Here is a 15,888-nt window from a genome sequence, read left to right on the forward strand (position 1 = left end):
TGCGGTTGTCTCACCGTGTCAACACACCTTTCATTGAAAAGAAAACAGGTTGTGTCTTGCAGGTTGTTTTGTTATTCCGAGTAAACAGAAAACCAGAAGCCAGACCGTCGATCCCATCTTCAGTCTTGCTTCTACGTGAAAAATACAAAACACAAATGACGATGTTTAAAGCTCAACGGTATTAAAATTGTTTATAACTTTCAAAAACCAAAGTTAAAAGGAGATTGTTTGCTCCTCCGGTAAAGGTTTGGTTCGGCTACAAACTGTCGGTTATTAAAACAGGAAATGAACTGGCAGACCTGCGTGTTTTGTTAATCATCCATCCGCCCCGACATCCTCCCCATGCCAACTGTGCGGCTCTAAAACTGAGTCACCTGACTTCCTCCTTCGTTGCTGTCATAAAAAAAATGTTTTCCCTTCAGGTTATCATCGTTTCACCGGCATGTAACTATTTATCTAATTTTATTAATGTGAATGTTTATTGCTCCTAAATACGTGGAGTCATCGTACAGATGTGTACCCGCCCTAAAGAGGCTGGTTTCCATCGACTCCCCGTGAAAACCAGAAGGCAGCTGTGAACTGTTTATCAGGCAGAACATAATTACTCTCAGACACACCAGTGTATCGGGGCTTTATCTGGTGGAGGATTTCCTGTGGGTTCTCTGTAGAGTTCCTGTTGAGAAAACCACAGCAGAAAAACTTCCTCTTTGTCTCTCACACACAAACACGTTTGAATATTTCGTTTTTTAGGAGATAAATGTTGGATAAAATAAGACCAAGCTCATATTTCTAATTGCAGCCTCAGTCAAAGATCTTTCATCACCCTCTACAGCAGGTAGGCATTAAAAAGGGGCGGGACATCCTTTCCCCTCCTCTCCTCTCTATCCAGCTGCCCATTGGTTGGCTCTCGACCAATCGCGCTACCTGTGGTCACAGTCCACATGTTGTTCTTCCCTGATGACAGACAGCTTCTTCACTTGAAGACGCAGATCTGGTCTCAGGTGTCAGACAGCAGCTTCTCCTCCTGCAGGTGAGAAAGAACTTGTTTGTTTTTTGCTGACTTGGAGCTGAATACCTGAGCAGCTCCAGACAACCACACAGATTCCTTCTTCTGTGTTCTTGTTGTTTATGTTTTAGAAGGCGAGAGACGATCCTTAATTTAACAAAACAACACCGGAAAAGTACAAAGTGAAGCTGATTGAAGTTAAATTGGACTGAAATGTAAAGAAGCGTTATTGCAGGTGAAATGAATGTGATGTTAAGATGAATGTTCAGATTCAGTTGGAACGACGTTGACGTCAGACTTCAGTTTGAACATGATTGTTGTTATTTTAACTGCAGTATCTGCTGATAAAGATCTACTGCCTGTTGTAAACCATAACTGTCAAACAATGAAAGGGCAATAGGTCAAACACATAAGCTCCGCCCCCTCGTGGTTTCTTTGCGGAAGCCTGAAAATGCCAACAATTCAATTCTCAAATATTTTACTGATTATTGTCTTGATTAATGAATTTTTGGCCGACAAAACGTACTAAAGGTTTCCCTAAAATATTACGACTTTAGTTTTGTAATCTCATATTTCAGTCAGAAATTGTTGGTACATATATTTACTTTTAAATAATGCAAGTACAATTTTACTAGGGGCGCTAGTAAACCACTAGAACTGGGAACATGTCAGAGGTTTTGGAGAATTCAGTTTCTGCTACCACAATAAAATGTTGAACTGTACAGAAGTAAGTAGTTTTTAGTGAGTTGGTGTTTTTGTTTCAAAGTACTTGAATTAAAATATACTTAAAAGTTTGATCAATAAACATTATGATTATGCAGATTGGCCTCTTTTAGAGTGTCATGTTATATATATATATACATAAATTAGTGGAATATATCACCGATGCATTAAACCTACAAACTGTACATTGGAAGTTGGGGAAAGTGGCGCAATTTAAAAAAACATATTGTTGGACAGTTTATCTTTTAAAGCACAATGCACCATATTTTAGAAACTCATGATGTGTTTTAATAGTAAAGCTTTTACTGTCTTCGGGAGACAGAAAACTGTTCTGGATGAAGAAAATTGCTGCGTAGAAAACGTAACTATTACACTAACAGGACAATATTTGACCCTCAAAAAAGGCTGCAGTGATGATGGGGATCAGCGAAGGGGCTTCGTAAAGACTGTAAAACAGGTCGGAACAAGTTTTCTGTCTGCGTTCCTCATGCAAACCTTGTCGGAGGAAGTCAGTTGAACAAGAACGCAGAAAGCAGCTCATTCATTCAAATCAAAGACACGGATTGATCATGTTGATGTGGACAAAATACAAAATATACTTCCATTAAAAAGGCTAATTCAAGACACATTTTAACCACTGTGCAAAAACTGTGGCAATTGTTTGACGTTCTTTGTTACGAATTAGATTGAATAAAACCCCGAATAAAGTTTAGCTAGAAATAAATAAAGCACCAACGCCACCAAAAATACAGACGTGAAGTAATTTAACGATGTTTAGCTTTTCTCTTTTGTTTCCTGTTTTATTTTGTAAATCACGTATCTTGCTGTTTCCTGTTCCTTCACTTCCTTGAGTTTCCCGCCCTTGAGATTAATAATTACCCGACCCTGGTTGGTTTCAGCTGTCCCTCGTGGTCCTCCTCTCCCCAGTTAATTCAGGCTGTGTTCCCCTCTCTCTGTGACAGGCGTGGTTTTCTGTTTTGCTGTCTTTAGTTCGGCTTTTAGTTTTTCCATCTGGAGTCTTTGGATGCTGACGCCATGATTAGATTCACCGTCTGGTGTGTTTTGTATCTGAAACCTTAGTTTTTGATCAAAACTCTTTCTTTTTGTAAACTACAGTAACAAAACCAGAATCAAATGATTTTTTTTTCCCCATCAATTATCTAAGTAGAACTCACAATGAGTTGTATTTTTTTTTTTCATAATTTCATTCTTTTAATTCATTGTTGTCATATCTTGTTTGATTTTAAACTTATTTTGTGTTTATATTTATGATTGTCAACCGGGTTGTTTTTTTTTCCACTTTCACTCTTCTTGGGTCGCTCCTCTCTAATATTTTTGAGTGCTGGAAATAATCAAAATTACACCAAACTATCTTGAATCAAATCATCTCTACTTTAGTCAAACCATTCACCATCTTCTTATGTCATCCATATAATACTTGTTTCTTGCCTGTGGAGATGAAGTTAAAACGGCCACCTGCTGTGAGAAGCATCTTTATCGTGTACTTAAACCACAACAGGCAGTTTTCTTTCGGTATGTACTGGGAGCCTCGGGTCAAAAGCTTTTATGAGACAAGACTGCTGTTAAACACAATGCTGTGCCCCCCCCCCCCCCCCCCCCCCCCCACACACACACACACTCCCTCGACACACACAAAACAAATAGCTTGTTCGATGGGGGTAATGTAACATCACACATACCTTTGCGTGTCCGGACACAATATGTTGAAAAAAAGGCCAAAAATATTTCTCTTTCTTTTTTTCCTTCTCAAAAGTCACCATGAAAGTCGCTTCTTTTAACATCCAGAAGTTTGGACTGAACAAAGTGTCCGACCCGGACGTCCTCAATATCCTGATTAAGGTCAGTTGAACGGCAGATCGCTTCGGCTTTAGAAAACAACGGTGAAAAATGCATAATTATTGTCATAAATTGACAAGAAAATATACAACAAACCGTTGAGATTTTAATTATAAATTAAACTGAGGTCATTTCTCTGCTCGTCTCCCAGATCGTGTCTCGATATGACATCATAGTGATCCTGGAGGTGGTGGACGCCAGCGGAGCGTCCGTGAAAACCTTGATGGACGCTCTCAACAGGTGCGTTTGTCGTAGTTTAACATGTCGGCGTGCTCACGTGGTAATCAGGAGGAACGTACCGCTGAATCTCATCCAGCCCACTCCACATATATCCTTTTGATTATGTAAACTGAAATCAGATGCTAATGGACGGTGGACCGAATACCAACACTGAAACCTCCAAAAAAAAAAATGGAGACGACTGAAGCAGTCTGAGTGATAACGACGGTGTTTTAGCTTTGAATTCGTGTGCTCAGATCCAACAGGAAACATCAATACACTCTGAAAATCAGCAGCCGTCTGGGCCGGACGCGCTACAAGGAGCAGTTCATGTTCCTGTACAGGTGAGCGGCGTCGAGGGGTTCGGAGGCCGTACGGCAGATCTGAATCAGAACCGGACGTCGGGGATAAATGCATCCGTTTTATTGGAAAGATGTTTGGGAATCTTTCTGTATGTTGTACGCCGATTTAAAACTGACTGATGTGGTTAAATACGTTCTTTTCTTTTTAGGGGTTCAATGCTTATGAAGGAGGATTCTGTTGTTTTTGAGGGAATTTATGGGGAAAATTAACTCTGAACTACAGCAAAAGACCTGAAGAGTGTGTGTGTGTGTGTGTGTGTGGGTGTGTGTGTGTGTGTGTGTGTGTGTGTGTGTGTGTGTGTGTGGGTGTGTGTGGGTGTGTGTAGGGATGACCTCGTTGACTTGGTGGGCAGCTTTCAGTTTGATGACGTGGCGACGGAGAGCGGAGACGTTTTTGCCAGAGATCCCTACATCCTGAGATTCAGGTGTCTCAATACAGGTGAGGGAGGAGCTGTCCGTCACGTGCACATGCAATGTCTTTAATTAATATAGAAATATAAGTGTGTGTGTGTGTGCGCTCACCACAGTGATGAAGGACCTGGTGATGATCCCGGTTCACACCAAGCCCAAGGACTCGGAGAAGGAGCTGGACGAACTCTACGACGTCTTCCAGCACGTGAAGAAGAAGTGGAGGACGGACGTAAGGATGCGACGTCGTCGTCATCGGCAACGACGCTGCTCACGATACGAAACACGATCTGATCCAGAGAGAGGGAATTTAAAGTGATTGGGAAATAGAAATAAGTTCAATATAAAATAGCAGGAGAGCAGACAAGCACATGGCTAAAGTATTGGATATAAATATAATGGTGACGGATAAATAGTGAAAAAGCGAAAAACTATTTATAGAAATGGTTGTAAGCAAATAATAAACGGCAGAAACTTCTCAAACACTCATCAACCGTGACAAAAAAATCGTACAAGTGTTTTCTTCAGAGTTCAGGAAATCCTCGAAAGAACCGTCCAACATTATCTAAAAAAAATAAAATTAAAATTAAAGCGTCTGCCGTCTCACCCAGAAGAAGAAGACGAGGAGACGGCGGCCCTCAGATTGATTGACACCTGCTCTCCCGCTGCTGTGCCGTAGAACGTGATGATCCTCGGCGACTTCAACGCCGACGGCGCCTACGTCTCCAACAGGGACATGAAGACCATCCGTATCCGTAGCGACAAGAACTTCCACTGGCTGATCGCGGATGACGTCGACACCACGGCGAGCACCGGAAACGACCACACGTATGACAGGTAACGCACACGCACACACACACACTAGGTAGAAAATAGAAGACGGTAAACAGGATGTTATATAGACTGTCAAAATAAAAGCGGGTTAAATTGGCTTGACATTTAAATGCACACTTTAAAACTCAATTTTTTTTTAATGAATTATCAAATGTTTTAAAAACAATTTAACATCATCGGCCAACACGCCGACCTTTAGGCTGTTAGATTAATTTCTTTCGTATGAAGCCGATAATCAATTAAAACGACATTTGTCTGCGAACTCCTTGAATTTTAACGGAACGATTTGAACACACCGTATTTATAACGGCTGCCTGGTTTTCCGGCGTAGTAAAGCGAAGTACGACCTTTGACCTTTTTTTGAACGTGGATTGAAATATGTACGTCCGACCTCCGTCCAGGATCGTGGTCTACGGAGACGACATGCTCCGCGCTGTCGTACCGAACTCGGCCAAACCCTTCAACTTCCAGGAGGCGTACGGACTCAGCGAGGAGAAGGTGCGTCGTTGTTGTTGTTGTTGTTGTTGTTGTTTTCACGAGGTCTGACATTAATTATCGTGCTGCTCTCCCACGAGCCTTAAAACCTGATCTCTGTTTGGCATTAGAGACGTTATACAAGTTCTTCTGCAGGGAAATGTCAAGTCAATAAACAACCGTTTACTTTCCCAGGCTCTGGATGTGAGCGACCACTATCCTGTGGAGGTGGAGCTGAAGTCCGTAACCACGACAACAGATGACCAGGATGGTAACGAGCAATTATGTCACGCTCATGTACTACAGCTATCGATAATAGAAAAAAAATTCATGTCGAGATCTTTTTTTCCACGAAGTTTCCTTTAGGTCATTCGCTAAATTCACTCTTCCAGATTTTTTTTTTTTTAAATTATAAATGACTATTTTCTGGGTAATCAAACGTACCTTTTTGAGTGGATTGTGTGTTGTTGTTGTTTTCCTCTGCAGGTCAGGAGCCGAACGAGGATCTGATGGAGCTGAAGAGAGGAAACCTGCTGCTGGAGCGGGAGAAGCTGAACCTGGAGATCCAGGTGCTACGACTGAAGGTGGCCAAGATGAAGCTGGTTTAAGGTCGACTGGCCGGATCTGCTCCAAAAACACCAAACAGAACAATTAACCCATAAACGGTTTACCGACTTAACCTCAACCTCCGGGACTGCTGCTCATATCCTACTCTTTTTTTTTTTTTTTGGACGAGTGCCAATATGTTTAATTAAACACTTTTTAATCTGTGTTTTGACTGAATCAATGTCTCGTTATTTTTTTTATATTAATTTTTTTCCTCCAATATGAAATTAATTATAAAAACAGGTTTGTTATGGAAATTTTTTACAGTACATCTTTCTACATAAATGAAACATAATTCACTTCTACTGCAGAAACAATAATAAAAAAAAATAAACGTTTACAATGATAACTAATATTATCAAACACATTTAAGCCTTCTTGGTCTTTTATAGTGCAGCGCTTGCCGCCACCGAGTATGACATTCCTCCTGAGAGCCACGCGCCCTCTAGTGACCGTCTCTGAGTATTACACCGGCATAATAATGGATTCAGCTTTGAACTGCTTTTTATAGACGGTCAATTAAAATAAAAAATACTGGGGTGTTTTACTTTTTTACTCTTTTTTTTTAACTTATTGTCTTAAACAATTAACTTTTCTACTGGCTTTTTACTTAGCTTTCTTTTTACTTCGTTAAATCACGTACAGGCCTGTTTTTAACACTAAACACTTGCCGTTTGAGTTTTTACTGGTAGCAACTGTAACATTTGGTAAAAACAGTATAGGACAACAAATAAAACAATTAAAGAATTTCCTAAATGAGGGTACAAAGGTGCAGTAAAAATGATTTTGATACAGTAATGAGTAAAATAGTATATTATTTTGACATATTGGACAACATGCATGACATTTTAGGAAAGAGATTAAGGTTTCAGCAGAGTACATACATTTGTATTTCCAACCTCCTGTAGTGTCTGAAAGTCCAAACAAAAAGACTTGAGATCTGAAAAATTCAACATAATCTTAATTCCAGTTTATTTTAATTATCAAATGTACATCATCTCAGGGTTTAGTTTCACATTAAAACATCTGTTCCCTAATACAAAATGAGAAGCGTACAAAGATCCTCTCATCCCTTAAGTATCAAAGGTAGCAGTGATAAAGGCAACAACAAGTCATGAAGATTTCGAGATTTAAACACAAACGAAAAATCTGACTTTGAATTTTCCCGCTCAGATCCGATATTAGATGTTTTAATATTCTAAGCAATATTTTGCATGTTTGTTGGTGCATTGCTCGGATCAGAACCGAGCGACAAAGTCAGATCTGTTCATGTGAAAACACTGGAAAGGGATGACAGAATATCAACGAACCTCCCCCCCCCAAAAAATACTAGCACATAATCAAGTAGTCTGTTGAACAGTGCAGGAAAACAGTAGTGTGAAGGCAGCTTAAACAGTCGTTATGGCAACAATAAGTACTCATGGGATTCTGGGAGATAAAAGTTCGGGAGAAAAAAAAGAAAAGAACTCGACAATAAACATCAGTAGTTGCGTACAGTTCGACACTTCCTGTCTGTCCACACTTTAACAAACTGACAAGAAGAAGCCCAACGCGGAGCACTTGAGATGTTTACTCACTTTTACATTCACAGTGCTTCACTAATTTAATGAGGAAAAAGAAAAAAAGCTCTGCACAGATTTGTCTTTCTGACAATGAAATCATCAAGAAACCTCACAGGACGCCATAAATGTTGTTTTTCCATGTTTGTTCCTGGCACTGTAGGACTGCAGGAAAGTGTTGTGATATTCCAGTTATATGTTTAAACATTTAAAAGGTTATCAAATTGAGTCCGAGTGCAAAATTAGTGAAAATAGTTTCAGGGGAGCAATAATTAATAAATTAGATCTGTCGTTCCCAATTAGTTCTCGGTTTTCTTTAAAGCTCCAGTTTTAAGTCTGATTTTGCGTCCCTGATTCAATGCAGAAAAAGTCTCAACATTTTTCTTCAACTCTTTACTGTTTAAAAGTTGTTGACACTTAATTTTGTATTTTTTTTTTTTATCAGTTTGAGAAACATTTCAACACGTGAATTGGCAAGAAAATCTTCCGAACGTCTGATTTGAACCGAAAACGAAGCAGCGTGTTGGTCGGACAGTCGTTTGTAGTGCAAGCCGACGCGTCCAATTTAACTTGAACGGGGATCCAAAATGGTGCAGGAGGAGTGTGTGTGTGTGGGGGGGGGGGGGGGGGGGGCTTCTTCAAGGGACGGTGACGTGGAAGGGGGAACCGGGGATGTGGTCTTCGCCCCACTTCACCACCAGGACGTAGCTGCCCCGCTCCTTCAGCAGGTAGCTGACGTTGTACTGCAGGCTGCCCACGTGTTTGACCAGAACCTCCTCGCAGGGCACCTGAGGGCCGTGGACGCCCACCAGGAGCATGTTCTTACCTGGGAAAAGGAGGGGGGGGGGGGTATTTAAGTGATTACGCAACATTACTCGGCTTTTAGTTTAATGAGTGAATTTTCTTGCTCACCAGCTTTGCTGCAGTCGACGGAGAAGCTGCTCTTCTGACCCACGAAGGCCTTGCTGAGTCCGGGTCCTCGGCTCAGCACCTTGCTGGCGTCGGAGTCGCCGGGCCTCGGCATGGTGCCGTCAGTGAAGTCGCTGACGGACGACCGCACCGCCGGGTCCACCGTCAGGGTCGACGTCTCGCTGGCGTTGGTCACGTTCACCAGGCGAGTTCCTGCCGAGACGTTAGAAAAGGGCAAAAAAAAAAGATCATATATTTATAAAGCGCTGATAAAATGAAGCGTCCGGCTCCGGGGTTCTGGTCCGGACGGTGTGACCTTCAGACTCTACCTGTGACTTTGGCCTTGAAGGGACTGCCGGTGATGTGGTTGGGTCCTCCGTATTTGATGCTGATCAGGTAGTTTCCGGGCGCCATGGGAGTGTACTGCACTTTGTAGCCCTCTGGAACCTCCTGGCAGTCCATCTTTACCTTGGACGGGCCCTCGATGGTCACGGCCAAGGCCCCGGGGCCCGCCTTCGTGTTGTTGATGACGAACTCCGACTGGGTACCTGAGAGATAAAAAAAACAAAAAAAAAACACAAATTGTTTTGTTTTCCTCAAAGTCGACGGTTAAACCTTCGTGTACGAGCTGCTAATTTTGTTTTGTTTTTGGAAAAGGCCGTTAAGCCCACCTGTCGTTCCTCGCTCCAGTCCGGCGCCGTACGCCGACACCAGACCGGGCTCTCCGGTCTGTCCCGGTTCTCCGACGCGGACCTGGAAAGGACTTCCTGGGATGTGAGAGCCGTTGAATTTGACGTCGATGGTGTGGATGCCGTTCTCTCGGGGGATGAACCGGATGGCGTACTTATCTAGAGGAAGGGTTTGTTATCAGCAGTCCTCGTACCAAAAGATATTTCACACACATGAATCTCAGCGCAAGTTCTGTAGGAAGTTTTCTTCCTGTTAAAAAGGAAGACATCCCTCACATCCCAAAACCAATAAAATCTTGCATTCGTTCTCTCAGATCGAATCTCCCGATTAAAAATACCGTAAAAAAAGGTTTCTCCTTTTAACCCCCACAGACCTTTCTCCAGTTCTGTGACGGCACACTGCTCCAGAGCTCCCGAGGGGCTGTGCACTTTGGCCTCCATCTTGCCCTGGGCTCCATTCAGACGCACCGCAAAGGATGCTGGGTGATTCACCTTCAGACCGGACTCCTGCCGGGTCGGACACACGGTCAGTGAACGACGAGAAGATCACACACACACACACTCGTAGAAACAGTGTTTAGCAGCCGATCAGAGTGCCTCCGTGTTTCTACTGTTTTCTACTCTTACCTGAGCTCCTCGTGGTGCAGCTGCAGCAGACGGACTCGGAGGGCCACACTGACCATGAACATCACCGTACAGACTATATCCACATGGACCAAATGAATCCGATTCAGTCTGCAGCACTTCAGCGTTTACAACTAATGATTATTTACTTTTTTCTAAACGCGAGCTTTTAATAAGGACGTAATTAAAAACACACGATGAACGAAGCGGGACAGTTTTCAGTGTAAAAATTAATTCATCTGCAAACCTAAAAATACGAGTATCATAAAGTACCAAGAACTTGGTACTTTATGAACCGACCCAGATTTGACCAAGTGAGAGCGTTGCAGACTGAACCGAGCAGATCTTCGTCTACAGCGACACAATGAAAAACGAACTACGGCCTGTAGGAGGACAGCAGGAAGTCCGCTGTGGCCTCCGTCTGCTGCAGCTCGACCACCAGGGAGTCGACGACGCCGACGATGACGATGCTGTTAAAAGCCTTTAAATGAAACACAAGAGAAACACCGACCGTTCCACACCGAACGAAAAGGGAGGGGATGACCAGAGCCAGGCGAAGCCCGCCGAGAGGGACGACCTGACGACCCATATCCAACTCAGCTACTCTCAACACGTCACTGAATATAATACGAACTTTATCGTACGATTTTTTTTTTTTTATTTTGTCAGACGGTGGAGATGTTTGTCCATCCAACACCAACGAAGAGACAGTAACCGCTGGTCAGATTTAAATGAAGTTCAACAGGAATGTTTGAAGTATCGAGAGGATAAATCACATTTTAGAAGATACTTTATTTTTTTTTGTCAATACTGTATTCAGTAAATGTCATTAAAATAAATGTTCTTAATCAAGTAAAATTATTATTTTGCTATCAAGCCAAAAGGCAGATCACTCAGTTTAATTTCCTCAAATGTGAAAAAAAAAAAAAAAAGAAAAAGTCAAATTTGTTTCAACAAAATTAGCAATTATTTTTTCAAAACTTTCTCTTCTATTTTCTATCTTTGGGAATTTATTATCTTTTGTCTGAAAAAAATCTGACATTTATAATGAAGACTGTCTACTGGTTCTATTTTTGACTCCATTGTGTTTCCATTGTCTCCTCTCTCAGGCCAAAGTGTCAACAAAGGAACGGTGTGTTTGCCTGGCAGTGGTCACGTCCACGAGGCCAGTTGCATAAAGAAAATACTTCAAACCCGTTCGACTGATTAAGAGAACAAAAGCCCAAACCAGTCGAACCTTCATTTTCTCCGTGGGAATAAAAATCGATCTTTCATGCAACTGTGCCCCGGAGCCCTTTCAGTGAAGCCGGGCCGGCGGGGGGGGGTGGAGGTGTCTCCTCATGCCTCACCTGAAGGCCGCTAACAGTGAGGCGGCGGGCGTCGTTCACCGGAGCGACAACAGGAACCAGGAAGGGGCTGTTGGGAATGTGGCGGTCGTTGAACTTCACCGAGATCTCATAATCACCTGGAGAGGAAGAGGAGGAGGAGGAGGATGTAATGGAGATCAAATAATGAACAGTCATTTAAACTGTGTGTGTGTGTGTGTGTGTGTGTGTGTGTGTGTGTGTGTGTGTGTACCGGGCTCCTGTGCAACATAGGAGACGCCACAGGATCCGTCCTTGCGGTCGTCGAAGGAGATCTCCGCCCTGCTGGGTCCTTCCACAGCAACGGACAGACCGCCGGCGCCGGCCTCCCTCGTCCAGATACTGAACTCAGCTGGAGAGAGAGGGGAGGGGGGGGGGGGATTATTTTCAGATGGACCTCCAGAAAACTAATAAGAAGGAGTGACTTTAGCTAACAACACCGAGATAACTGATGGACACATTTTATTCACTTTGGATTTGATGAGAGAAGTTGAATGGGAGTCTATGGAGCCGGAGGCTTTTTGGAGCCGACCTCTAGTGGCACTCGCTGGTATTGCAGCTACTTTTTACATACAGTCTGTGGTTCATGTTGAGGTGACCTCTGTGTCAGGTGCGTTGCAGGTGTACCTGGCTCTCCTGCCTGTGCTCCCTCCAGTCCCGGACCTCCGGCGCTCACCTTGGCGGCCCCGCCCTCTCCCAGCGGCCCCACGGTGAACTGGAAGGGGCTGCCCGGCACGTGCACGCCCCTGTACCTCACGCTCACGCTGTGCACGCCCATCTCCGTGGGCACGAAGCGCACGCAGTAGGTGTCGTTGCCCACGGCGACCAGCTCGGCCGGCTGACTGGCTCCGGAGGGGGACGTGACCTCGGTGGTGACGTCCTGCATGTCGATCGCTGCAAAGAGACAACAGGTATTGTAGTTATTTACTTTTTTTTTTATTTATAAGTTGACTCAACTGATTCAGTGTTGAACTCATCATGCAACTCCTCAGATATTTATATACAAGGATTTTTGTTGTTGTTTTGATGAAAACATGATGCCAGTAAAAGTGTAGAAAATCCAATTTGGGTGGCGGTGAAGTGAGAAAGAAATAAGTATCAGAAATAAGCAAAGAAAAAGGATCCAGTGGAAGAAAAGAGGAAAAATTAGGTTCTGACTTCAACATTTTTCTCTTTTTGAAGTGTGACAAACATGTTCCGATCTCAAGCGAACGATTTTATTGATTGAAGATACTGAAAAATTAAATCCAAAAACCAGCTGATCAAACATGCGTTTGAATCTCTTGTCACGCAGCTGCAACTTAAAGAAGCATGTAGCGGTGCTGCTAACCCCAGAAAGTCAACAACGCACCCTCGACCTTGGCCCCGCCCCCCGAGCACTGGGCGTCGACCACCCAGACGCCCCTCGCTGCTCTCGCTCCCCCCGACAGCACCAGGCCGGAGAGGCCGGAAATGAGGCGGACGCGCCCGGGGGAGAGGCTCCGGTCCTGGGGGACGGCGGAGCGACGGCCGAGACCTCCGGACCACCAGAGGGAGCAGTAGGAGCGGGAGGAGGTGTGAGAGAGGAGGAGCTGCCTCGACAAGACCAGTAGGAACCAACTCACTGGAGGAGGAGGAGGAGGGGAAGGAGGAAGAGGAAGGCAGAGAGCAGAGGAGGAGAAAATAAGGAGAAACTGAGGAGGAGAAGAAGAACAAAAGGAAACAAGGCAGAAAAACAGTGAGACAGAAATAAAGAGGAAGACGAAGGAAATAAGAAAAAGACAAATGATGAAGATCGGCAGACAGAAACAGGAGAAACGAGCTTCAGACAGGAAACGCGTTCTGACGACGCAGGAAGTTTCCTCGCAGGATTTCTGGAAGTCGACTTTTATAATAATAATTTTAATGAGCTCAGAAATGACTTGAAAGTTTTTTCTTTTACTGGTTTTAATAGTGATTCATCGACCAATCAGACGAGCCTTCATATTAGTGACGTGAGACATTGTGTGTGTGTGTGTGTGTGTGTGTGTGTGTGTACCTGGTATCTTCAGGCTGAGGTCACACACACTCCCGACGCCGGCGACCGACGCCGCCTTCTGCCGTTTGCTGATACTCTCCCGGATGCGACCTTCGCCCGTCACCCGCACCGTGAACGGACTTCCTGTTTACAAACGAAACACACACGCTTAGAAAAATGTTTTTCCCATCATGCTTCAGAAAACCTTCGGACACGTACAGATTGTTGCGTTTGTTTGTTGGTACCTGGGACGTGTTCCTCGGCGAAGCGGACGGAGACGATGTAGTTTCCGGGTTCGGTGGGACAGTAGGTGACGCCGCAGGTCCCGTCCTCCACGTCCTCCGTCTGGATGTCCACCTTACTGGGACCTTCGATGGACAGAGCCAGACCGCCGTAACCTGGACACACACACACACACACCATTATTAGGACAGGATTTCATCACAACGCCGTGCTGAACCCTGATTGGTTGTCTCCTCGGTACCGACCCGCCTCCCGCGTGTCGACCACGAAGCTGGCGTTGGTGAAGGTGGTTCCTTCGACGAGGCCGTCGCCGTGAGCTCGGACCCGGCCGGCGTCGCCGATCTCCGACTGGACCACCATGATGGTGATGGGGCTGTTGGCCACGTGCCGGCCGTTCTTCAGGATGCTGACCCGGTGCTCGCCCACCTCCCGCGGGATGAAGGAGATCCCTGGAGGAGGAGGAGGAGGAGGAAGGTGAAAACAAGGAATAGATTCAAAACAAATATGGAATTTAATTTCTTTGATTCCTTTTGTGTTACCGATGTGGTTGTTGGACATCCTCTTGAGCAGGCAGGGCTCGTCGCGGCCGGACGGCGCTCTGATGCTGGCGGTCAGCAGGCTGAGGTCCGTCTCGTTGATGTCCAGAGAGAAATCCGCTGCAGAGCCCAGTTTGACCTGCGAGCGGCGCTGGTTGTCCTCTGGAAGACAAACAGGAGCGAGACGATGCCGGAGTCAGGCAGCCGTTTTTATTTTGAAAAAAAGTTTGTCAACTGGCTGCTGAACGATGAAGTTAAATAATTCTTAAACAAAGGAGCTGAAACATCTTCAGTGAAAATGGGATTTCATTTGTGTTTCTATTTCTGATCTCAAACTTCTTTGTCTGAAATAAAAGGTTTAAAAACAAAAACCTGGAATGAAAATAAAAGGATTGATAGTGTGTGTGTGTGTGTGTGTGTGTGTGTGTGTGTGTGTGTGTGTCTGACCGGTGATCCTGGCGGTGAACGGGCTGCCGGCGATGTGCTCCTCGTTGTACTTGACCAGGATGTTGTAATCTCCCGGCAGCGTCGGCAGGTAGCTGACGCTGCATGTCCCGTCCTTGTTGTCCACGCAGGTGATCTCGGCTTTGGACGGACCCTCGATGGCCAAGTCCAGACCTCCTGGACGGACGGAATTTAACTATTTAATTCTCACGATTGAAGCACGATACGTCGGCCAGGAATTTAAATCTTAAGACAAATTTTCCAGTTCAGAATAAATAAAAAGTCCAAAACCTTATTTTACTTCTTGCCGTACCTTCAGAGGCGTCCTCGGTGTAGACGGTGAACGTGGCCGTCTTGTTGGCGACGCCGTAGCTCAGGCCGGGACCGTAGGCCGTGACGTTGGGACTGCTGGCGTGGTTCACGTAGAACTGAAGCGGAGATTCTGCAACACAAACCGACTCAACATCAGAGCGGAAAATCTTCTACAGCAGAGTCCTCGGTCGGTGCACATTTATTTATTTTAACAGTAAAACGGCTTTTTAGAATCTTTTGGTCGTTCTGAATCTTCTTTTCTAATGAATGAGGGATTATTTTCAGATGGACCTCCAGAAAACTAATAAGAAGGAGTGACTTTAGCTAACAACACCGAGATAACTGATGGACACATTTTATTCACTTTGGATTTGATGAGAGAAGTTGAATGGGAGTCTATGGAGCCGGAGGCTTTTTGGAGCCGACCTCTAGTGGCACTTGGTGGTATTGCAGCTCGTGTGTGTGCTGACCTGGGATGTGTGTGCCGTTGTATTTGATGTGCATCTCATGCAGACCGGCCTCGGTAGGAGAGTACTGCACCGTGACCGTCCCGTCCAGGTTGTCCGAGATCAGCGGCTGAGCGGATTTACCTGAAGGCATCAGCACCTCACCTGAGAGAGAGAGAGAGAGAGAGAGAGAGAGAGAGAGAGACACAGGTGCACTTTAATCAAACAAACTATAAAATACAAACATGGAAGATCAGTTAAAAACATAAGATAACAA

At 44.6% G+C, this 15,888-nt stretch overlaps 2 protein-coding genes across 4 annotated transcripts in view; one reads left to right on the forward strand and one right to left on the reverse strand.

Annotated features, from left to right (window-relative positions):
* The first annotated feature begins 971 nt into the window (after positions 1-971).
* dnase1l4.1 (deoxyribonuclease 1 like 4, tandem duplicate 1) lies at positions 972-6,653 on the forward strand. The gene is made up of 10 exons (XM_069169658.1): positions 972-1,030; positions 3,504-3,589; positions 3,738-3,826; positions 4,063-4,149; positions 4,494-4,606; positions 4,695-4,807; positions 5,255-5,412; positions 5,811-5,907; positions 6,079-6,154; positions 6,370-6,653. Exons 2-10 carry the CDS (start codon positions 3,509-3,511, stop codon positions 6,489-6,491), a joined length of 936 nt encoding a protein of 311 aa, XP_069025759.1. The 5' UTR covers positions 972-1,030; positions 3,504-3,508; the 3' UTR covers positions 6,492-6,653.
* Positions 6,654-7,437: 784 nt separating this feature from the next.
* flnbl (filamin B, like) overlaps positions 7,438-15,888 on the reverse strand; it is a 42,112-nt gene continuing 33,661 nt past the window's right edge. For 2 of the 3 annotated variants that reach the window (XM_069169545.1, XM_069169544.1), the window contains 15 exons: positions 15,636-15,776; positions 15,167-15,295; positions 14,857-15,030; positions 14,413-14,571; positions 14,119-14,322; positions 13,876-14,028; positions 13,652-13,774; positions 12,262-12,528; positions 11,849-11,986; positions 11,620-11,735; positions 10,021-10,153; positions 9,629-9,805; positions 9,287-9,505; positions 8,961-9,170; positions 7,438-8,874 (listed from right to left, as the gene is read on the reverse strand). In XM_069169545.1, the coding sequence (XP_069025646.1) occupies positions 8,687-8,874; positions 8,961-9,170; positions 9,287-9,505; positions 9,629-9,805; positions 10,021-10,153; positions 11,620-11,735; positions 11,849-11,986; positions 12,262-12,528; positions 13,652-13,774; positions 13,876-14,028; positions 14,119-14,322; positions 14,413-14,571; positions 14,857-15,030; positions 15,167-15,295; positions 15,636-15,776 (2,531 nt within the window). In that variant the 3' untranslated portion in view covers positions 7,438-8,686. Of the gene's footprint in view, positions 8,875-8,960; positions 9,171-9,286; positions 9,506-9,628; positions 9,806-10,020; positions 10,154-11,619; positions 11,736-11,848; positions 11,987-12,261; positions 12,529-12,985; positions 13,238-13,651; positions 13,775-13,875; positions 14,029-14,118; positions 14,323-14,412; positions 14,572-14,856; positions 15,031-15,166; positions 15,296-15,635; positions 15,777-15,888 lie in introns of all 3 variants that reach the window. The other variant, XM_069169546.1, reaches the window with a different exon arrangement.

This window comes from Embiotoca jacksoni, unplaced genomic scaffold (genome assembly GCF_022577435.1).
Source record: "Embiotoca jacksoni isolate LCO1_2020_lvr unplaced genomic scaffold, fEmbJac1.0.p SCAF_46, whole genome shotgun sequence".
Classification (NCBI taxonomy): Eukaryota; Metazoa; Chordata; class Actinopteri; family Embiotocidae; genus Embiotoca; species Embiotoca jacksoni.

Bases quoted from the DNA above. Each gene is read 5' to 3' on its own strand.
- dnase1l4.1 (XM_069169658.1), top strand. From the start codon at position 3,509: ATGAAAGTCGCTTCTTTTAACATCCAGAAGTTTGGACTGAACAAAGTG. The intron at 4,150-4,493 runs GTGAGCGGCGTC...GGGTGTGTGTAG, and splicing joins CAGTTCATGTTCCTGTACAG to GGATGACCTCGTTGACTTGG. The intron at 6,155-6,369 runs GTAACGAGCAAT...TTTCCTCTGCAG, and splicing joins GACAACAGATGACCAGGATG to GTCAGGAGCCGAACGAGGAT.